This window comes from Neopelma chrysocephalum, unplaced genomic scaffold (assembly GCF_003984885.1).
Source record: "Neopelma chrysocephalum unplaced genomic scaffold, ASM398488v2 Primary Assembly neopelma1_209, whole genome shotgun sequence".
Lineage (NCBI taxonomy): Eukaryota > Metazoa > Chordata > Aves > Passeriformes > Pipridae > Neopelma > Neopelma chrysocephalum.
The window spans coordinates 1,040,366-1,065,214 of NW_020897871.1; the positions used below are offsets into that span (position 1 = coordinate 1,040,366).

General features: G+C 38.7%; 2 protein-coding genes across 2 annotated transcripts in view; one reads left to right on the forward strand and one right to left on the reverse strand.

Annotated features, from left to right (window-relative positions):
- Nucleotides 1-23,297, forward strand: part of TIMP4 (TIMP metallopeptidase inhibitor 4) — a 24,116-nt gene extending 819 nt beyond the window's left edge. The window contains exons 3-6 of the mRNA XM_027703174.1: nt 13,643-13,740; nt 18,628-18,742; nt 19,413-19,537; nt 19,677-23,297. Coding sequence (XP_027558975.1) covers nt 13,643-13,740; nt 18,628-18,742; nt 19,413-19,537; nt 19,677-19,874 — 536 coding nt within the window. The 3' untranslated portion in view covers nt 19,875-23,297. The remainder of the gene's footprint in view (nt 1-13,642; nt 13,741-18,627; nt 18,743-19,412; nt 19,538-19,676) is intronic.
- The window catches only part of SYN2 (synapsin II), a 175,226-nt gene that overhangs the window by 64,383 nt on the left and 85,994 nt on the right, over nt 1-24,849 (reverse strand). The gene's annotated exons all lie outside the window — the stretch shown is intronic.

The following is a 24,849-nucleotide window of genomic DNA, read 5'->3' on the forward strand; positions in this document are numbered from 1 at the left end:
AAATGTTTGATCTCTGTTCTGTTAAACTACAATTTCTTTAATTTATTCTTGGGGTTTTCTGGAATTTTCAAAAAATACTCGAGCAGGAAAGTGATAGGCCCTTTATTTTCTGCAGACAAACTGGCTACAGCAGCTCTGTATAAATATAACTTTCCAGCCTTTGGGAGAACTGTGTTTCACGATATTCAGTCAGCACTGTGCTTGTCAAACACCTTATAGAAAGAGACTAAAGATCACAAAATTAAAGTGCATGGGGATGGGAAAATGTGACACTTTGCAGTCTTTTGATTTCATTAGCTCAAGCTAAGGCTGGTTAACTTCCATCGGGTGTGAACAGTAAATGTAGAACATGAGTTTCCAAAGTGTCACAGAATTAGCATTTCTATGGGACAGGGAATACCTTCTGCATACTGATTCATTGCTTTTATGTGCTGACAGAAAATCTTTGTGGCCACTACAAACTCTAAGCTCTGTTTGTGGCCATCAGTTAAATTGGTTTTTAATCTGCCCATGTTAAGCAATCTCTTTCATGAAGTTACCTACACCAGGCATTACACACTTGGGGTTGTTTAAAGAGTGAAAGGAAATAGAAGCTGTGTTACCAGGAGCTCAACTATATGTGTGTACATTTAACTGTATGAGTCTGATGCATTCCTGTACATAAGAAAGTGACAGTTTTTCAACAGACTTAATGTAGAGATTTTCCTAAATACACAATTTTATAGTATAGAGGAAACTCAATATATATCATAAGAATGGCTTCCCTAATGAGGATTGTCCATAATGAATATTTTAAGATTTATCCCATTCTGAGATATATTTTATGAATGGCAGCTATATCATGCTACTTTTTTGCAATCTTCAGTATTTAAATATAAATAAATAAAACTATGTTTGGACTTGGTGCTCAAGCTTTCACTTCTATAAATATTCCTATTTAAGTAAACTGCACCTTTTGGCTAAGAAATGTTTATGTCAAGGATCCCTTTGTTCAATATTTGTAATTTTAAAATAGCATTTCTACATATTATAAAACAAGAGATGAAGGTAATTCCTCATATAAATAAATGTTTTTCTATATGCATTTGCATATACATACACATAAATCCAGCTCTAAGCATTTATTGGATTTGCTTTGGCCACAATATTTTGCATAAGCTGAGCAAAATCCCTTTTAAGGAGCTGGAGAAGGCCAGTGGAGCTGCCTGCCCTGTGTGAGAGCAAACTCCATGAAGCAGCTTGGCAGAGACAGCTCCTCCATCCCAGTGCCAGCAGCCTTTGTGCCTTCCCCCCAGGCTGTGGGCTGGGACTGCCCATGGGAAGGGGCAGCACGAGGCTGGAGCCCTGGACACACACAGCACATCCCCTGGGAATTTGGGCTGTGCCTCCACAGCTCTGCCTTGGGACCACACCTGGGGTCTTTGGGCCACCAGCATCTAAAGAGGGACTGTAAAACAGCAAGTCTGCTGTGCAGACACATATCACAAACCTCTCCTGGCAGCAGCACCACACTGAAAGACTCAACATTTTCATACTTCCAAAATACTGATAAAGGAACAGCCACTCTTCAGCTACCCAAGTCCAAGAGAGCTGAATGCTAACCCAGTGACATGCTGAGCCTATTTTATTTCTTTCATTTAAGTTCATCCACCTATGTACCCACAAACACAGTCAAGTATTTCCATGCAGAATAAACCCCTAGAATATCTTATTAAAAACAAAAAACCCCCGCACTATGCCTCTAGATTCCACAGTAAAAATAGAGACAAGTCTCAGGTTTGCTCATGGAGCTACCAACCATCCCCTGGCCAGTTACTGTGCTATTTCTCAGTTTCATTCTATAACTGTAACATTTTTAATATCCTTTAGGATGACTTGTGACTTGGGTGGAGTGAAAACAGAGGTGGAGGGGGTTGAACTGACAGACCTTACTTGAGCCACTAACTGAATGTGTGGAACCACTCCTCAACCTCAGTGTTTATGAGAGAGACACAAGGAAAAAAACAAGCAGAGAAATTAATTAAGTCCAGGACAAGCTCTTTCACTTTTCCTTTTGTTCACGTGATTGGTGCTGCAACACTTTTGTTTGCTACTGCTCGGAGGCTTTTGTGGCTTTACTCTCTAAATGGCCACAGGTACCACACAACTGAGTAACTGGTAGCAATAATGGGCTTCCTGACAGACCTGGGGTCAGAGGGAGCTCCTGGTCCTGAGAGGTGCTGCCTAAACCTGGAATACGGGATGAGTGAAGAGCCCTACAGGTGTTAGAGGGTTGTACACCACGGGAGGAACAGTAAATCAGGAGTGTTGCGCCGGTCCTGCCATTCATCTGCCCTGGGGTTTGTTCATCTGACCACACAGCCTTGATAGGATGTGATTTTGTACAAATTTGAGCAGTTTTCGTAAACTTCTCAGAAGTTTTAAATTTCCCTTCAGAGAGAGGTAACTCCTCCTCAGTAGGAAGTGCTGAGCACCATGAAATACACCCTTTCTGTTAAAAAAGGGAGATACATTCTCGTGTTCCTTTAAATGGTGCTGAGGCCCTCCTCAGACCCCAGCAAACACCTCTGCTTTCCAACAGGACTTTCACTGGGAATAGAAAGGGAGGTTTATTAAACTTCCACTAATTGCACTGCTAATTGTCAGCGCTGACCCCTATGCCCAGGTTTTCTCCTCACAGAAATGCAAGGTGGGCAGGATATGCTGATTAATATTTCAAATATTTCACTATAGTGCCAAGCCAATACAACAAAATTCTTCTGATAATTGTTTTTGCTGGAGCAAAACATGGATGCAATTGGGCTTACCAGACAATGCCAAGATAACAAATTTCCCTTTTGCCACTGACTTTGTCTTCCTGGCCTCAATTCTAAACCAGTGACAACATCAAAACAGACAATCTGTAGAGAGAAATGGTATTTGTGGAGAGCACTGACACTTTTCTAAAGTCTGGCACTTCTAATTCATGATGATTTTTTCCCTTAGGTATAAGCAAAGTTATTTTTTTGACAGAAGAACAAATATGTAAACACTTTGCATTTCTTAGCTCTGTAACACCAGTTCCCAACCTCGAAGTCAGATTTCTTATTTAAATTGTCTTATTATTGTTTTTTCTTGAGCATATATTAAAAATTATATTTTTACTGAATACTGGGCACCACACTCCAACAGAAATGATCTGGAGTACCAATAAATACATAATATAGCTTCAGAGAATAGTTCTGTAGATTTGGAGAAGAGTGGCATGTTTCAAAATACGATGGAAACTTTACAGCTGGAGCTTGGCAGCATTTTCAGCCTGTTAAAATCTCCTAAGATCACTGAGATCAAGCACTCTAAAGATGTGCCCAATGATATATTAAATTTTAATCACATTTAAACATAACAGTAAAATTTTTTTTTAAATACGCCAAAATTAGGTTTGCAAAGTCAGCTCCTCTGGGACAAAATTACAACATACTATTTCTTTATTATTGAATTTCAAACTAAAACTTTCAGAGCTCAGTGTCCCACAATTTTGCCTCTCTGCAATATAATACCTAGTTTTGTACTGGAATTGATTAATTTGTACATCATTAGTGTGGGAAGTAACTTTGCCTAATGGGAAAAATCAGCAATTGGAAAATGTATTGGAAATGTGGAGGGCACTTCTTCCAGGTTAGGGAGAAAAGGGGAACAGTGAAATCAAAGCAGTTTTTATGTTTTACTCTTACTTCTCTTGTGTTATATGCACTCAGCACACCCTCACTCCCACGGCAGTGTGACTGTGCAGGTCTGGTTACTGCTCGTGCTGGTTGATGGGCACCTTCTGTGGTGGGTTTGACACAACATTATCACTGATGTCACCAACCTTCACGTGTTTGGGGGTACAGTGTTCATACAAACAGCAACAACCCCACCAAAAACCACGATGCAACAAACCCCAGTCTTCTGTGAAGGTTTCAGCTGAGTCCCATAAAAATCTAGACCCTTGATGCTGTTGCCTGGGGGGTTGGGCAGGACAGCCTGGCTGTGGAAGAGCCCGGCAGGACCCAGGGTCACAGGCGACTCCTCCAGACACCCCCCGACAGCCCTGGGGTCACAGCTCACGTCTTGGAGTTGTCTACAGCCTTCAGGCCTTGGCTATGGCATGGAAAACTGATGGCACCTGGTGCATGACCTGTATTTATATTATTGTCCTACCAAACAGAGCTCTAGAGTGGAAATCGGAGACCATAATGCATTTCTAGAGTAACCTGCCACTGACTGGAAAAGAATATGCATTTTCTTATTTCCCAGGGGTCCCCCACAGGAATGGAAGATGAGCTTTTACTCCAAGAATTGTGAATTCAAGGACAGAAGTACTGTACTGGCCCAGTGCTGTTCTAGTTCTGTCTCAAAGAACAGGCAAAGCACTGCACCTGAGCATGGTTCTCGCAAGGATTATTATGAAAAAAGAAGCGGTGAGACTGCATGAGTGCCATGGAAGGAGCATGCTGTCAGAGCTGTATCTTCAGAGCCTTAATTATACTAGCCAATCAATCCTCTTAAAACAAGCTAGAGATTATATTAATCTCAAAACTAATGTTATTCATATTTGGTAGGTTTGATGCACAGGGGCTGATAAATATCATGTCCTCAGCAAGGGGCTGAGGGAGGAGGAGTTCCAGTCCTATGTGTCCCACTAGTGCTCAGGAAACAGTGTTGGTAGGTAGGAGTCATTAACAGTCACTCTTCCCTATGCCCACTTTTGTTTTTACATGACAAATATTGAGTTCATTAACAAAAATTATTGAGAAATAGACATTTCAACCCATTTTTCATCTATTTTGGCTATCAGAAAAGAAAAACAGAATAATTTTTATTACTTGTTTCTTATATATACTTATATATAAATTAATAGAATTTTCAAATAAAATTAAAAAATCCCGGGACAACATGAATCCTAATAAGTTACTTAGTTTAAAGTAGTAAATGCTGATGCATTTAGAGTGAAGAAAAAATACCTGCCACCCTGCAAAGGCCTATCACTGGTACAAATGCCTGCGGATTACAATTAAGGTATAATTGCAGTACATACAAATTTCTTGGCATCATAGCCTGAAACTTCTAAATGCTTTCAAAAATACCAAAAACTGGCTGCTCTGACTGCAGAGATGCTGTGGAGTTAATCACTACTTACAACTCCATGTGTTTGTACCTGTCTGGCTGCATGTCCAGTGAGGCACCTCAATGTTCCTGTTCCATGAATTGCTGGAGTGCTGCCATGGGAATAGCAGCGAGTCCTTCCATTTGCAGCTGACATTTAACAAAATGTTAGTGAAACAGCTTCCTAGGACCAAAACTGAATCTCCTGTTTGGGAGTAGAAAGAATAAGACCTGAATAAGACCTACAAGTAACTCTACATCTACTTGAGGGTTTAGGATAGAACCAAACACTTACTTCAAAAGTCCTTGGTAAGTTACTTTCTCAGCTCTGAATTAAAGACTTAGCATGCCAATAGCATGCAACTCTATGAAATATTTCCCATGTTCCGCAGATGACTGCTCCTCAAAACCCTGCTACTTAAACAGGAAAATGGGGCTCAATCTGGGAAAAACGCAGTCGTCCTCCTTCCCTTAGCTTGGCTTTTCATGGCATTGTTCCCAAGAGTTCAAAGTCGTAGCGGTAAAATGCGCTGGCATCACCAAACTGAACAACAGGACAGATTTTTAAGGAGCCAAATCCACTGAGCGCAACATTCCTGTCAATTTAAACGTAGCTGAAAACTGTAACATAATTCAGTTTTAGTGAAAAAAAGCAGAGCTGGCTATTGTGTAGTAGAATTAAGCTGGTTGCCTGATTCAGAACTCAGTAACACCAACTTGTTGCTGAGTGTGTTCTTAATGCAGGATAAGAAAGCTAAGAAACGAAGTTACTTTTATTTAAAAGCATGAGTTGTAGTGCCGGGAAACTAAAGCCCATCATTTCAAGAACATCATTCTACGCACACCGGGTGGAAAACAAAATTCAAGCCTAGAAACAAAGACTAAATACCATAAAACAGAGAACGTGAAAGACTGTAAAACTCTTAATCCTATTATTCTCCCAACTTTAATCCCTAACTTTCTCATTAAAAAGTATCTCAGCAATGTGGGGTTTCTTCTGCCCGGAGGAAGGGCCAGGCCCCTATGAATGGAAATCCACAATAACATCATGTATGTTGTTCTACAGACTTGGGAACAGAAAGGGAGTGTTATTCTTCAGCTGAAATTAGGCAGATGTTGATTACTAGTCAAATGATGTGGTATTTGAGGCTTGCAAAGTAGAGAGAAATATTTCTGGTAACATGAGCAGCAGCTGTAAAAACAGTGCAGAAAAATAAAACTGACCTTGAACAACATTAGGAAATCAGGGTAGTTTTTAGGTAATATTTAAGTTAAAAGAATACCATACATCTGTTAAAAATACACTCACCTCTTCTATTTGAAAGTTTATAAAAACTAGATTTTTAAGACCTCACTCTCATAAATGGAATGTATTCTTCTAATTAAAAAAAAAAAAAACCCACATAATCTTCTGGTTTAACAAGGAAGCCAAACCTAACCAACTCTTGCCTTCAACACAAGGAATTTTTGCATCCTGAGCCAAAAACACAGAGATGCACAAAATCCTGACCTACCTGAGAGTCCTAATGAGCTTAAATATGGACCTTCTACATTCTGAAAGCCCCAAATGGAAATGCAGTTTGGATGCAGAATAGCACAGATCTCTGTTAATAAAACACTTAAGAGTAACCAAATTCTGCAAAGCATTTACATTGAAATATAATACAGTGCAAATTAACATCCATATCAAATGATAATAAAAAAATCCTAGGTATCTGTTTAATCGATTTTCAGAATATTCATGGGTTTTTCAAAAATTACAATGAAGTTCTTTTTAGCCCAAGTGACAAACCTTCACTCAAAGGTTTTGGTTTCTCAGTTACAGATATGATTCTTATCTCACCACACTTCTCATGTAACAGGACACACCACTAAGACCAGGCAATACTCATCTATACATGGCTTTCCATAGAATAAAGGGGAAAATTATGCTACTGTTACAATCACATTCTTCAACAAGCTCTTTGTTTACAGATTCAAAACACTTGTGTCCAAATAGTCCAGGAAGTTCCCCTTTTTTGATTTCTTGTGATTTCAGAAACTGTGGTTCAGTTAAGTACTGCACTGATGATTTAGTTATCTTACAGGTGGCTATAAGCATGTATTGATGGAATATCAGGAAACTAAAATACAAAGCAGGAAAAATAAAATTGCCTTTATGTCCTAACTAGCAAAACATCTTTTGAACTAAAGATTCCTTGACTTTGGGTCTAGGAGTTGCGGAGGAAGAGTGAATATTGACAACGTAGACTTACAGATAAGAAATCCATCCTGCAAGCCCACAGGAGAAGAATTTTTTCTCAGAATTGGGCCATCTTTGTTGCTGCTCATTCTGTTTGCATCTAGAATTGAACTTAGTACCACAGCTTCAAACATCTGAGTTGAGTTACAGTTGGGAAGTGAAACTACTGTTTGCTGATCTGTCCTGTTGAAAGATAAATTGACAGATGAGCCATTTGCTAAACACATTTGTTGTTTTTTAGCTGTTTAAAGATCATTCAAAGAACATTCAACACTGATTGATTCTCAAAAAAGTACAGGGACTAATGTTAGTTTTCCTCTCCCAAAAGAATCAGGATGGACTAGAATCTCAGTGGATACCCTGAAATAAACATCTTTCTCTCTACTGAAGTCTGAAACAATTAAAAACTTGCGTAATAATTCAGAAATCAACACTGCAAAAGAATGGTTGCAGTCTCCTTGATGTTGTAAAGCATCAAAAGCAAAGAAAGAAAGCAAAAAGAAAACCCTACATGAATACTACGAACAATTTTTCAGAGGTGATGATGGCAGCCAGCAAATTTGGATTAAAAAACCCAAAACAAAACTAATTGGTGGTAAAGCATTTGGACAGTCATGGCAGAGGTGGTCTCTGGATGACTGGAAGTGTTCCAGTAAATTCATAAGTACCAGATTCTGAAAGATCCAAACAAACACGAATTACTTTGCAAAAGTGCAAGTTGCCTGAGTTCAGCTCAGGCTACTTACTGTAAATAAAGATAAGGATTCACACACCCCCAAGTTGAAAAGCAAATACCTGAAGCAATAAAAAGTAGCGGAGCTTTTGCAAACGTGGAGTACAAACCTTTTTTATGCAGTACAGACAATCTCAACCCAAAATGTGTAAATGGAGCTCCAGCACTAGCAGAGCCTTTTTTTGGACTCAGAGTAGAGAAAAACGAAAACAAGATAAAAATAATGGCATTTTTATGAGACTGTAGTTGGCAAATCCTTCAGCGTGAACAGAGAAACCAGAATATTTGCAGTTCAGAGACTTGCTTTGAAAAGGCTTTAAACAGTTCAGGTTAAGGACAGCTTACTGACCCATAATATCCTCATGGTACTGGTACATAACAGTGTTACTCATTGGTTTGTTGCATGAAAACACAGCAGCCATGATCCCTGCTCCCAGGGACGTATGGAACACAGGCAGAGATTCCCCCAATCTCTTATCATCCCAATGGCTACACTTCCTCCCTTAAGGAGTGAATAGTAAGTGAATGCTCAAGTACCTACATACAGAACAGGTACATCCTCTGTATTTCACATACTTCTCTTGTGGAGATTTCAAATGACTGAGATGGCACTACTGCCAATCCTTTTAGAAGCCAACACAGGCAAATCAAATACTGAGACACAAGTGTAAGAAAATCTTAATTCTCCCCAAACTTTCTAAAGTCTCTACAATAATCTGCTTTAAAAATATCAGTGTGTATGTAGAGGTATATATTTGGTATTAAATTACTTATTTTAATGTAAATCAGTCCATAACTTTTGTCTCCTTTTGGACAAATTGCCTTCTTTTGGTAGCATTAGTGATACCTATGAGTTTCAAGCAGTTACGATGCTCCTTCTGTATTGCCAGTGCTTCTTTCTTCCTTTCATACGTATTTTGAGAAATTATAATACTTTCCATATCCATGAATACATAGTACATGAATATTTAAGCAGGTTAATTTGCTTTCTTCATTGGTGAGACTCAAAGCTTTACCATAAGCAAATGTGGCAAGAAGTGTGAACAACTGAGCATGTTTAGTCAAATAGATGGCAGAGAAAGGGAGAGTGGTAATGCTGTACACATGGGACAGTTGCTCTAAACTACAGAAGAAGACTCTTACAACTTCTTGTATATTTTAGGATTTTTTAGGCAATACAAATCAGCAGCCAATAGACCATATTTTACTTAGAATTCTATCCAAGATTTTTGTCTATTCTATCTTGTGCAGTGTTGCTTTAAGTGGGTTCATTAATTTTTGTCTGTTGTGACAAATTCTGTGCAGATTCCTGTTCTTTTTTGAGGTTCATCATTCATTCTCCTTGCCTGCTGACTCTTTCCCCTCTCTGCAGGAAAGTCTAGTTCCCTATCTAAAGAATAAATTTCTTTGGTCATATCTCTGTACTCATGAAACACAAGTATTCCACATTGTGTTCTCGGGTTCCTTGGCAGCTCTGAGGGCATTTCTTGCCAGTATTCTTCTTCAAGAGACCAAGAGCATTTAAGACTGGACTAGAATATAGAGAGTACAGTACCTATGGCCTCCAGATGCAAATGAGGTCAATGAAATAATGTGGCTGTATCTTCTCTATGGAGTTTTTCTTGGGCTCTTTGCATTATTTTACCATAAATTGACTTTGGGTGAATACAGTAGACGAGGCCAGTTCTGCCCACAGACTTTAGTTACTTTGCTTTCTGGTTGTTCACATTTAAATTTTTGGCCAGTGAGAAGTGCCTGAGTTAAACTGGAGGCAAATCTGATCTGCCTCCAGCCATGGTGGCCAGGTAATGCTGAACACAGGCACACAGGCATTGCACCTGGAGCAGCTTTTGGGTGACAAGAAGGAATGAATTACAGTTCCTCCTGGAAATTCAAGATTCCTCTCTGGAATCACACTGAATCCTCTCCATTAATTCACCTCCCAGACTGAAGATGGGCACTGCTGGAGGTCTCATTATCAGATATGTCTGAAGGCAATCTCCCTGCTTGTGAGAAATTGTTAATAGACAACTCTTGGCTGAGTTTTGTTCTGGCTGCAAAGTAACCTTGTGGCACCACCACCACTGTACTGCAGGCTTTAGTTATTTCCAAGTAGTTTATCCCAATATATAAGTGATTACTTTAGTTGAGCAAAGTTGCCTGTCTTCAAACACTGGGACTGAGACCAGAAGGTTAAATACCATAATCTTACCACTTGTTTAAGTACAGTAATACTATATAAAATATTATATATAAAATACAGAATATATTATTTCATAATTCTAACTTGTAACCATGAGAGTAATTCTTCAATCAAGAGTTTTCCCTCTGTTACTGCCTTAGAAATAACTCAACAGTCTAAAAAGATACTACTTTTAGGGAACATATGAATTTCAGTGGACAAAGTGCAAGGATTTGCTTTGTTCAGATTCCAGTTCTATCTGTGCCTTGGTATGGGCTCTCCAGTTCTTTGTGTCTTTTCTCTTGCATCATATTTGCTTGTCTTTGCCACTGTAGTGGGGTAAAATCAGTCTCGTGGCAGTGAACTTCTTATAAAAAAGCCCTTAGTGTAAGTACTTAGTCATGATCATAGAAATCTCTAACACACAAAGTGATGGTACCGTTTATTTACAGGTATTAATTAGTGTAGCTTATTTCAGAGGGAAATAACCCAGGTCTGGGAAAGATGCACTCAATATCTTCCTATTCTTATTATATATGAACAATTTGGGATTGTATAAACCTCAACCTTTTTCTCCTGGCTGTATTAAACACAAATATATCTGATGTTATACCTAGTAAGTTCTGTCTTTTACTCAGTTCAAAATGACCTTTCATGGATGTAGAAATGGCTGGAAGAGGTTTATTATTATTGAGGAAAGAAGGAATAAATATATTTCTAACACATCTGTAATACTGACTGCCCAAGAGCCAAGCTGATTTACTAAACAGAGCACTGTTCTCCTACAACTCACTTCCTTTCACTTCGGTTCCCGGCAACTACAAAGTGGGGAGAAAAGTTTAAATTTTATCAAAGTTGATTTACAGCATATGAATTCCACGGAAAAGCTACATCCTCCTACTGAAATATCAGGGTGAAGTCTTTTGCAAAACAGTCTGTATTTTCAGTGCAGAACGAATCTGAGGCCGATGGGATTACTGGCACTGGAATATCAAGGCTGTGCATATGTGTTCCATATATGCAAATTCCTCATAAGGAACTAATAACTGCCTGACAGATAAAATGATATTATTACACTAAACAACCAGAGGCTGTTCTCATTCACACAGAGGTGAAGCCAAGACAGCCACGGAATACTTGAAACCATGTCTTGAAAAGAAGTGCAGACTCAGAGGAATCCTGAGTCCTGACCACCCTCTGGACCACGAGCGAGGAGAGGGAGATGGCCTTGCCCAGGAATGCTCCATCAGGAAGTGCTTGTGGTTAAAAACAGAAGCAACCACATGAATCAGAGGTTTCAGGAGACAGCTAGACGACATCAATTGCAAAAAAATATTAATGCACAGAAAAAAAGAAAACCAAGCAGGATTAAAAGGCCCCAAAAGATGTGTGTGAATTTGAATCTGGTTTCAGGAGAACAGAAGAGCAAAATCCAAATAACTACAAATTTAGACATCCTGTAATAATAAAACTTTCTTACTGTTAAAAAAAAAAAATCAAAAGCTCGATTTGGTTTTCCTTTGCCATCTGGAAGCTTTCTCTTAAACAAATGAATGAAACACACACAACACAAAAATACTTTTCATTTTCTTCTACACATCCAGTAAGAGATCTCTTAATGACAACCCCCAGAATGTTGGTTTCAGCTTCTCACAACTCCATGGAGACCCCTGCAGCTATCAGTGATCATCTGTAATGTTCCTCTCAGATGCTAACAAGTAGAACTTAATAAAAATAGGAAAACTACTAATGTTTTAACATCAAACACAAGGGGGAACATAGTTTTAATTATCCTAGAAATGTTTTCATTAATTATCCTAGAAATGTAGGCAGGAAAAGATTTCCTGCATATAAACCATGTTATGGTACTGGGAAAATAATGGAGCTCAATCCTGTTTTCTCAGCCCTTACCTTCAATATTGAACAGACTTTTTAATGAGAAAACCTTTTTTTAAGCAGTAATGATGGAAAGAAAACAAAACATTACTCTAATTTGTCCTTGCCAGCAGTGTAGTACACACAATCCACCACACTTTTCCTCTGGAATTAGATCAAAGCTCTGAAGACACTGTTAATTTGTGGGAACACAGCACATCTGCAGATGATTAAAGAGACGCTGCCACTTACCATGTGAAATGAGGAATTTGCTGCTCAGATTTAAAAGAACTCTTTCCTTCCAATCCATAAAGCTCAAATGCTCCTTAAAAAGAGTTTAAATGGCCTGGGAGGAGGGATCATTGTGCCAAAAGATAGAGGACCTGAGCTTTGAAGCTGTAGGCATCTGCATCACGTTGGTTATTATATCGACTTTGCTCTGCTAATAAGCAAGGAAATGAGAATTGCCCATGATGAGGTGGGACTGACCTCTACCTGGCTGGGTTTCAATCTGTGGTTTTTATTCTTTTCCTTTACATATGATGTTAGATACGATAAATATGAGGTCAACCTATCAAAGAAATGGGGGTTTTTTTTGGAAAAGCATGATTTTGATGTCACAAAAATTTTCCTCTACTCTGGCCTTTGCCAGTGTCTGTCCATGCAGGCACAGATTGTTTGTTTACAAGCCCCTCATCTGCAGAGGAGCTGCAGTAGTCACCACCCAGAACCCAAAAATGGGACGCTCAATAATTTTGGGGGATAGAAGTCCCCAGAGGAATTTTGGCCATACACCATATTCTTAGAACCTTGTTATTCACTGTGCCTAATAGTCCTGGCATATTTTAAACATCATATACAAGAGAGATGCCCCAAACAAAGAGAGGAAAACAATCAATTTCTTCTTTCATTAAATCTCATATTTCCTTGATTAAAGAACAGGAAATAAAGTGTGTCAAAAGAAGGAGGAATTGATTTATACAGGTTTACACAACTGATGATGTGCTTTGTTAAGCTTCAGAAAATTGAATAAAAGTCTATTCTTTACTTCTGATTTTATGCATAAAATCAATGGTTTCATTTTGTCTGGCACAGGCTTTCAGTGTTACTTCACGTCTATTTAATTGATCAACAATTCTTCTGTCATCAACAGAAGTGTCCCTTTCCACACTGATTATAATGATGGGTTTTTGTAACATTTTATGGGATTCAAGTCTTTCAAAGATTTTGATGGACAGTTTTTGTCAAAACTGAGTGGTAACATCAATCAGATTTCCAGATTCATGGGAATTCAGATTTACATCACAGGCAGCCCATTTATTTTTATTTTCAGGAGTTAACTTAAGGTAGTGATCTTATAGTAAGAGCCTTAATTCAAGCTAAAGTGTCAAAACAATGCTAAAATCTATCAAGATAATTTTCGGTTTTGCTTGTAAAATGAGGCATGTGCTTATTTGCATTTAAATCTTTCTCTCTATTACAGTGATTCGAGCAAAAATATCCAGTGAAAAGGTGGTTCCTGCCAGTGATGATCCCCTTGATACCCACAAAATGATCCGGTATGAAATCAAACAAATAAAGGTACATGGAATCACTCTGCTCTTTTGAAATTCAATGGTCATAACCTCTGTATATGACTAGTTTAGCCTAAAATGCTGGAAGCTGAAAAAGGCTCTACAGTTAGACCTGGGTGAACTATACAGAATAAATCAAAGGAGGGTTTAAAAAAAATGCAAAAGAAAAAAGCAGAAAGCTGTTCTGACGTTCAGGAGCTGTTTGTCAAATAATGATATTTTGATGACAATTTTATTATTCACGATTGCTTTAAGATGACTTGGAAAGAGTCTGAAAGACCGAGGCCCTATGTTCACAGTGAATAGGGATATTTATTTTTATGAAAGTTGCTAGGGAAGAAAACACCACGTAGGAACACCCAAAGACACAGTCATTCAGAATCTCACAGGATTTTTCCATTATTTGTTCAGCTCCAACAAGGGGATATATTCATTGATGCACTTTAAGGAGATGTATCTTGGTCCCCTTTGAGTCACTGCTGAACTCTCACTGATGTTAAAATAATCATGATCTACCTGTTTCTGGAATACACAAAAAATAGTCTCTCTAAATTTACGTGTCTGAGTGTGCATTAGTGGGGTGGTTTGGTTGGTTGGGTGGTTTGTTTTCCAGGTGGTTTCACCTCTTATCTTTCACTGAATATTATTTTGTATTATTTGCACTTTTACACTTGCTAGGAACACTTAAGAAAATCCTTATGAATGGCTACACGCTTTCGAAAGAAAATTCAATCATTCAAGCTATATCAATAGATCCTCTCAGAGGAGTTTAACTGAGAAAAATCTATGGTAAACAAGGATGGTTATCACACACAACTTCTGTTAAGGTTTTAAAGCAATTTCAACAAGCCAGTCTTTACATTGCTAAAACAAACTCCAACGCTCTTCACCATCTGCAACTTTCTGTCTTCTTAAATACTAAGGATATATTCACATGTTTCTTTACAGAAATAAGTATATAAATACCAGAGGAATTCTCCTTCCCCCCATTAGCACTTTAATGTTCTATTGCTACTCAGCAACACTGCAGTAACTTTATAGAAATGCAAATCGTCTTACACTTCAGCACAAACAAGAACAACAAGAAATCTAGTCTGAGCGATTATTCTCAGTCTATAATCCTGTACTTCAGTAACAGCACACTGAAATCTCTGAAATACATTTGTATATCGAAGCTGTTCTGGAGTTTCTCCCTATTTTTCACAAGTGGAGGCCTATTCAAAACTCAGCATCAGTTAGAGATGTTTATTTAATTCCAGTCAGCTTCAGAAGGCAAGTCAACTAGGACTGGACAAACTAGAGAGTTCGATTTTCTAATAAAAGATGCCCTACATTATTACATGAAACATTAGACTAACAACAAATGGGTCTGAATTGTCCCACCCTTCAAATTCTTTCCACTGGCCAGAGGAGTTCAGAGGAGGCAGAAGTCGAGCCTTCCCTGGCACTCAGCTGCCTTGGGACCCAGGTCCCTGCTGCAGGCACTGACCAGCCTAAATGGAAGGATTTTGGTTTGAAATCTCCACCCCACAGAGCATGAAAGCACACAGGAGCTCTGTGACCTGCCCGTCCTCTGTGGAACTGAAAAAAGCCCATAAAGGCAACTGTGCCTGATAAATCCCACAGGAGTGACAAAGAGTGAGGCAACCTGTTATGTTCTAGGCATGTAATTCAGAGCTGGTGTGTGGGTAAAAATTGAACACGACCAAGCATACTGAAAAACTACTGAGAAATACATTTAAATTAACAGAAGTTTAACAGAAAATTGTTTACACTGTAAAGCTCTCACCATGTCACAAAAGTAAAAAGAGTGAGGAATTTTAAACAGCTTGTGCCTGTAAACATTTGGTAAATGTAAAATAATCAATTAAAATAATATAATGGCATACAAAGTCAGCCAGATTTGGCCATCTCCATGCAGTGGGACAGCTCACAGCCTGACTGGGAACAGCACAGAAACAGCTGGTCAGAGATCCTCAAATGGAGCCTCCTGGCTCGGTAGCCACACCTGTATCTCAGCTCCTGGGTAACTGAGAACTTGCTGGCTACAGCAATTAACTTGATCCCACCATTTCTCACCTCAGGTGATAACATTTAAAAGAATCTAAATCAACAGTGCACGTCAAAGGGTCGAATATTCTCTGTTCACTGTTACAGTCTTTCTCCTCTGAGTGCTCCAGAGCTTTCTCCTGATGACCCCAGGACAAACTGCAGGGCCCCTGGAATGGCCAGTGGTACTGCCCACGGGCTTGGGGCTAATCCTGTGCAGGAACACGTGCAGGATGGGGGATAGGCTAAGAATTTGCTTTATATAGCACAGAAAGGAAGAATAAACTCTCTAATCATCTCTTTTGAGCTAAAAGATGCATTGAACTAAAACACAATTATCAACTCCATGTGAGTTTTGGTGAATACTTTTTAGGCTACTCACATATTCACACTTCCCTCATCGGTTCTTCTCCCCTCTTGGAAAAGGAACACAAAACCTATGAAGGTTACATTTTACTGCACCTGAAAATTCAGCAAGATGCTGCTGTTTCTCTGCTCTGGGCTCTCTGGGCTGTTTGACATGTAACAGTAGTGTGGCTTGCTTACGGTCACCCTGTGACCCTGTGAATTATATTCCTGTTATTTCAAATCCCGTGCATTAGGCTTCACATGAAAACACTGCTATTTTATTCAGAAATATTAAATATTATTTTGATATTAATTTTCAGAAATAATAACAATGGGGTTTATTAATTTTATAGAGGTGGGTTGGCACATCGAGAAGCCACAAATTTTTTCAATTGCTGTTCTTATTTACAGCATTATACTAAAGAGAGGAGACAATAAGTGATTTATATCCAATTGAATATGTATCTATATAATATTATTGTAACTGACTTGGTCATCACACTTGCTCCAAGGAGCCAGCTACACATTAAAACAGTGCCATGACTAGATACATGAAATCAACACCTTTTACCAAATTAAACAAGTATAAACAAAATTGCTAACTATTTTTCACAAGGTGCATGGATAGAAACCCTCTGAGAGAACCAGACTGCTTTTCCAAGGGGTGGGGTCACTCTCAGTGGGAATATGAGGAGATATTCAAGCTAAACATGAAGGTATCTACACTTTACAGTGACACCTGCAGTTTTAAAACTAGATATTAATCACGATATAAAGCTAAGAAAATAAGCCATTATATAGCTGAAAAGCCTTAGGGAAGAAAGGAGATAGAAGAATGTAATTACTAGAACAGGAACATGCCTGAGACACTGGAAGTAATACAGATGGTTTTTTAAAAAGTAGTATTTTAAAATTTTAAAGCCCTGGCCGTGTGCTGGTCTTGGTTCCACCCCTCAGGAAGACAGGGACAGTGTAAAGACAGATGTTAGTACCAGGCTCACGTCTCTCTTCTCCCAGTTCCTCATCCTGTTTTCCTACCTCGATGAAGTCCTATCAGGATCCCAAATGTGCACGGGCTGTGCCTCAGTGCACAATGGAAATCAAACCACAGAGAAATATCCAAGCTTTCAGGAGATGAGAGAATATGATTGCGAAGATCAAATACGATTTACTGAGTTAAGCAGAAGATTATAATCTTAATAAATACTTTAACAAATATATAGGTTAAAACCTAAGATAAGTCAGACTGCAACTTCAAAAAAACCACCCCAACCAAGCAACCAAAAAAATACTTCTGTACTGGGCTGCTGCACCAGACTACTTTTACCCTAAAAAAATTAGGCACATTTTCCTCATCATTATTGAGGGTTTTTGTGATTTTCTCTGCTGCTCTGTACAGGATACCAGCTTGTTTTGTGTTTTGCTTTGGTTCGGTCTGTTTGGTTTTTTCTACTAAGTGTTTCAAATCACATTTAATATTTTTGGACCAGAAGCCCGGTGACAACAACATTGGCTTTTTTCCTTCCATAAATAAGGCTTCAGAAAAACCAACATATTACAGCGTGTTTTCTAGTGCCCTGTGCTATTTAAATCTCCTGGGAGAACTTGAGTAAAACACAAACACATTTTCCAGTGACACCAGCTGCAACTGAGAGAGCTGCCCTGGGGAGCTGTGAGTGCTGCCATTGTCCCCAGCTGTCCCCACGTGCCATGATGTCACCCCAGGCCGCTGGGTTGGTGATGTCAGGGCAGGTGATGACAGGCTGAGCCTTCTGAGGCTGAGCCTTCTCACGCTGGGGCACAGCGAAACTTGTTTTGGTCTTTTAATGGCTTATTTAAGATTTCTTTTTGCAGTTGAAAATGCTGATTAAGGAGCAGCCAGTCTGAAAACTGCTTTGATCCTGATCTATCCATTTTGGTCCTGTAAATTCTAAGAACTGGATCCTGTTTTCCAACAGTTATTTGAGAAGGTCCCGTGGATCAGAACTCTGGATACGGAAAACCAGCTTGCTTTAGTGACCAAATAGAAGAACAATACTAAGTTCCTCAGCATGTTTAATGTCCCAGGAGATACCCACCATTACACTGATGAAGAGAAAATTTCCCATATTAATTTACTGAGAAACATTTGCATCTTACGATGCTGCAGCACCAAGGTTGACATGATTGATGTCTCGGTCTTGCTCCTTAAATGGAACATGCCAGTAGAACACAAATGGAAGGGAAAGCTTTAACAATCCATTAAAAACACTGAAAAAGCACATTTTAAAATGTATAATTTAAAAAATGAAGAACTACCTAATTTCCTTCTAAAACTCTGGGAAATGTTTTATTCAGTGAATTGAAAGGGTCTAATTGTTGGTGTTTTCTCATAGAATTTTTGGACTTTGGAGCCTTCCTTAAAGAGACTCACCATGTATTTCTTTCAGCTGTTGTTTGCAACTGTTTTTTCATGGTTTTTTTCCACGACTGACTTTCTGTTTCTAATAATTTTCAGATGTTTAAAGGATTTGAAAAGCTCAAGGATGTCCAGTATGTCTACACCCCTTTTGATTCATCACTCTGTGGAGTGAAATTAGAAGCCAACAACAAAAAACAGTATCTTCTGACAGGTAAAATGTGGGGCCCTTCCAACTCAGCCTATTCTGCGACAACTAATGTACCTGTAAAACCAGAAGTAACTGCTTAGATTGAATTTGCTAAAATATGCCGGCCCTTGTTAAAAATGAATGTATTTATGCATTAAATACAAATACAATGAGATGCACAAATTGTGTTAAGCTGTAGTTATAGTGTGATCTTCCATGTTTTCCATCCTTCATCCAACAATCTTAAAGTGGTTCCAAAGGAAGTGAAGGTCAGTAATAATTAGTAAATAAAAAGAACTACGCCATTATTATTTGATTAAAACCAACAGTACTGATTTCCCCAGGAATGTACACATGCATAATGAGACAACACATGCCATGCATGTGCAGATCTGGGGTACTAAGGAACTACAAATTTTTCTATAGAGTCCTAAAATCTTGTTTAACATACTGCATTTGCATCCATCCCTTGCTGGCAGATTATTGGTATCTTTTGAAAAATATCCTTCTTAAATCTTTTACATTTATACAGCATGCAGTCAGAAGAATATTCTCTCCGTTATGATTAAACGTGTTAAGTATGACTAACTTGGTGCAATTAGTAAAAAACTTGAGGTATTCTTACACTTCTGTTTTAGTATTTAGAAAACACTTTTAATTGTTTGCCTTATTTTTTATGTTTTCCATGCTGCAGGCCAAATTTTAAGTGATGGCAAAGTCCTCATCCATTTGTGCAACTACATCGAACCATGGGATGATTTATCCTTGTCTCAAAAGAAGAGTCTGAATCAGAGATATCAAATGGGCTGTGGCTGCAAGGTGAGTACAGAACAAAACAGTGCCTGTGCTGGAGCCACCTGACAGGCACCAGCAGCTTCCAGTGGTGGGAACTGTTCTCTTATAAACAGCATTTTAAGGAAAGCTGCAAGGTGCTGAAGCAATGCACTGTTTCCCACAGATAACCACCTGCTACATGGTGCCCTGCTCCATCACTGCCCCCAACGAGTGCCTCTGGACAGACTGGCTGATCGAGAGGAAGCTCTACGGGCACCAAGCCAAGCACTACGCCTGCATCAAGAGGAGTGATGGCACCTGCAGCTGGTACCGAGGTGGGCCCCCCCCCGAGAAAGAGTTCATTGATATCAGCGAACCTTAAAACCAGCACTTCCTAAAAACCCTTGGAGTCTAATTCCATCCACCACTGCCCGCTCCCAGCTTTGAACTGCCATCGTCTAATGTATCTGTTGCTTAGAAACACAAACAAATTGTCCTGTACGGTAAAGTCCGAGTCTGTGGGCCTGGCACTGGTGTAGGACAAGGGACAAACCTCCTGGGGGTACCTACTCTGTGCTGTTATGCTTTGCACAGAGGCTTGAGCTGAGAAAGCTCCTCTGTGTCCTCCAAGGCATAACAAGTTCCCTTTGCCAATATGAATGTACAAGAACAAAAGAGTTGCCAGAATTTGTCCCCTGTTTGATAACCTACAGATTGAGAGCACCCCGTGTTGTATTCCAAATCTTTCCAATGAACTACAGAATGTTTTATAGAACTATTTTTTTCTGTATGAAAGTCTTTGATGCAAAAGAATTATTGTACAGTGTATATGTAAAGTATTATAACAATGTGCTATTAAAAAAAAGATTCACAAATATTTCCTTATCTGTTGAAACAAGTTGAATACTTCTGGGATTAAAACAATCTGTGCTCCATATTTTGTATATTCCTTATGTCACAGCTTTCTTTATCTACAGAGTTGTAACATTCAGTGATAACTAAGCTAAGAAACAGCCTTGATATACAAAAGCCTCTTCCCAACTCAGCATTCCTATGGACTAGCCACACCTTGCTGACAGAAAAGCCAGATGTTCTAATGCTTCAGCATTTCATGGAACCAACACAAATGATGATAGGCTGAAACTGCTCATATTTACAGAAAACTTGTCCACCCTCAGGGCAGCTGCAGCACTTGGTAATGCCTCTCTCAGTATGTGACCAGGTCATTGTATTCCAGTACTGTTAAAAGCCTTGGCTTTAGAAACTCATGTGAAAACATATGCAATAGATACTGCACTTACACAGCAAGTGATTTCTGAAAGCTCTCAAATATTTGACCATATTTAATGATTTTTCATTCATGAATACCCATTGTAGTCTGTCACAATGAATTTGGCTGCTCATGAACTTGTACTAGAGAAGCGTTAAGACACATTTAGCCTTTTACTTTTTTAATGCCTTAACTTTTCCAAATTGATTCCTGTAGCTAGTAGCTAATATCACACATATCTAAGTTTACAAAGGTAATTAAATTCACAGTGGTGAAACTTCAGAAACTATTTCAGTAAATGCCAAAGTTCAGACAGTTGTCCAGCTCCTTGTGTCCCAGAAACTGGGGGAGAACCCTCACGCAGGGTGGGAATGTCTAATAGCTGCCATCTCTGATGTATTTTACTCTCTCCAATTTTCTATATTGGATTTCTTTCACTTCATTCCAATTTTGTCTAGAATTACTCTTGAGTGTTCCTTACATGAGACTTTAGAACACAGGCAGAGATTTAGACAGTTCTGCTCTCATTTGGTTGGATCAGGTCTATTTAAAGGGTTAACATCCTTTACTGGCTCCTGTTAACCCCAGGGTGACATTCCCAGCCTGGGGGCTCAGTCAGAGCCATCACATTATTGCTCACGGGTTTTCCAGATAGTTCCTTCAGTCTGTTTGCTACAGACTCCTAATAAAACCACCGGGACTTGAACTTGCAAATAATATGTGCACATCTTTAAGTGCACAGACATCTCTCATGCCATCAATTCAACGAGGTAGTAGTTTGGCCATGAAATTCAGCAAGTCCCATGCAACACAGAACTCACTAAAGTATGATGCACTGGATAAATAACAGAGACCTGAAAGAAACCTCACTGCACAAATTATTTTTGTGACACATTTTCACCTTTTTAATGTTTATTTTGACTATTGCACAAATGCATATTTAAAGGATAGGTTTCAAAACACTCTTCTGAGAATAACTATCGTTGTTTTCTTTTTCTGTGGCTAAATTTATACATTTCCAATGAAATGCAAATGGTGCAAGGCCAACAGGAAGGCACATCATTGTTTCTTTGAGGAATATATGTCCTATAATATATAAAAGTTAATGTTTCACTTTTTATGCACTGTAAATCAGTTTTGTTATTTTAATTTACAATCCTAAATTAAAACACCATGTATTTATAAAGACAAAACTAAAATTACCAAACACTATTCATTTGGACCATAGATTTACTATGGCTACTTACATAAATGAAATAAAAAGAATAAAACGGCTTCATTTCTTCCAAAAAGAATTGATATTGCAGTGAAAATATTGGCAGTGCTGTTTACTAACAGTCCTGTGCATTCATATTACTAATTTAAAGAAAGACTTAAAGGCAGGCCTTATTTCCTCATGTCAAATCAAAACAATTCCTAGAGAAGCCCATGAGAGTTTAATAACCACACAATGTCTGAATCAAGCACAGGGCTGATTATTATTCAATACACGTCCAGTGTAGCATTTGTTTCCAAATCCGTTTTGATGTGATGCTGTCTTTTGAACAGCACTCTGCAGCAAACAGATATTTTCTGCTTTTTAACTCAACATAGTTCTGTTTCTCTTTCAGTTTTAGAGTAACTAAACCTTAAACTCAACTCACGCGACACAGATTGTCTTCTTTGTGTGCCTTGTACAAGTAAATGTTTTCTTTTATATTTATGAACAGACTGTAATACAAATTGTATGCCATAATTAGTTTTAAACACATTTTATATTTGTCCTGCCATAAAATATCCCACATGAGGTGTTTCACAGTTCATGGCTGTCGAGTTTGATTTCTGGCTGAGCATAAATCTGAACAAACTTACCACAACGGGTGGTACAAAGATTATTTTTCTCCCTCGTATCAATAAATATGGCAAGCAAAGCTTTACAAAAACCCCTCTCAGAATGAGTTTTTATTTTACCCGAGATTCAGCACTGAGAAAGATTATGAAAAGGCTTGACTACAATGCGGCATCATCAATATGTTATTTTCCTATCAAGGTTTTTACTGTAGTGGCATTGATATATTATCTACAGCAGATTATTTTTACAACACTTTATTTTTACTTCTTGAAAATTTATGTGTTTATATGAAAGGTTAGAGCAGGAATATAGCCTGGCACAACACTTGATTTTAATTTGAAAATGACTCACACAACTTATGATAAGATTAGGGAATAGAAGAGAGAAGGGAGATTGTACAGATCAATGGGGAGGAAACACCACCTTGAATATTGCTGGCTTTTTCTCAATGTTCAAGTTAAGTTTTAATTAAATTGTTCAACAATTGTGTTGAAAAAGCCGTGTTGTCTTTTTTTTCATGACAGAGAACATAAGAGGTGGGAATGCAGTGAAATAAAGGGAACTAATTACTGAGGGAAAGGCTGTAGATATGACTCAACTACCAATGAGTTCAAAAGCCTTACAGCGTTTTGTATAATCAGTCTGGGATGAATGTTTCTGTTTCAAAAAGTGTTTCATTAAAGCAGCTCCATTTTTACACAAAAGAATGGCATCTTTGTTTATTTACCTTTTTTTGCCGGCTAAAGGCTCGGCACAAATGATCAGCAGAGTATGAAAGAAGCAGAGGAAAGCCCAACACAGGCACACCTCTGGCACGCTCAGCTGAGCCCTCAATTCCCAGAGACTTGGGGCTTTCTCCTGCTCCCCCGTCTCCCCTGGGCTGGTTTGCACTGCAGGGGAGGGAGGGCTCCACGTTTCCCCTTAGGGAGTAAGAAAGGAAGGAGCAAACACAAGAGGAACTACAGAAAAAATATTTTAAACTGTAATTTCTGAATTCTGTATAAGCAAACAAGGCCTACTGTTATTAAAGTGTTTAAAAAAATGAAACAAAAAATAAATAGCATGATATGTTTTCAGTTCAGCAACAGAAGACTGGTATCCAGACCATCTTAGAACCCATTCTAGAAATCTGAATGCAGTGTTATCTTGTACCATGTTGCCTGATTATTTCCCAAGCCACAGAGTTCCAAATCCTTTCTTCAGAAGGAATAAAACCAAAGAAATGAGCCCCATCAGAGTCAGTTATTGCAGTACTTGTAAGCCACATATGGCAATGCGATACCCAAACGTGTTCATTTTCTCTAGATTAACATTCATTACATAAAATATGTGAAGAAGATTACTCAGCTGTGGAGAACAACATTCACAAGTTCAAACAAAAGGCAAATAACTTAGTAGCCTAGACTTTAATGAGCATGTAGGGGAACAAAGGGGGGGAAACCACTGACACAGTTGTTACACTCCACAGCAAAATATGCCATATAAACTTATAAATCTAAAACATTAATTCTTGCCCCAAAATTATAGGATATGCTCTTTGTTTCTATGTACTGCAATTTAGTAAGGCATTCAAAAGACCTGCTTTTTCAATAAAATCGTAGACTATCTCCAGTTGGAAGGAACCCATAAGGGTCATGGAGTCCCACAGGGCTGCCTACAACTAAACCATACACCCAAGAGCATCATCCAGATGCTCCTTGAACCCTGACAGGCTCGGTGAGATGCCATGGCCAGTTCCCTGGGGAGCCTGAATAGGCAATAAAATAACCAAGAAAGAACAATAAACTGCAAGCAAGAAATGACAAACCAGATAAGAATATCTCAGATATTCTTAGGAAAATAGATCTAAAACCTTATTACTATTTAAAAAAGCATCTTGCAAAATGAGATGTGGTTCTGCCTCTCTACCGGTTATGAAGGAACGCCCAAGGCAAAAAACACTTCCTGTGCATTGTATATTTTCCTGACAGATCCATCAACAGAACCCCTTTTCCCTCTGGAAAGATCTGACCATCTGTGACAACATTTAGACCTGCTGCTCCAAATCAGTACCTCTGGCTCTATGAAACCTCTGTGTGCCACCTCACTGTGGTGAAATCTCCTCTCAGAAGTGTCATATACGACAAGAGAAGTGGAAACATCTGTGAATTCATAATCCAAAGGAACCAGAGAGAGCTGGAAAAGCAGGATGAAGAGCCATCCTGGCACTCTTGCAAAAAATACAGCAGAACTGCTCCATACTGTGTTTGTTACCAC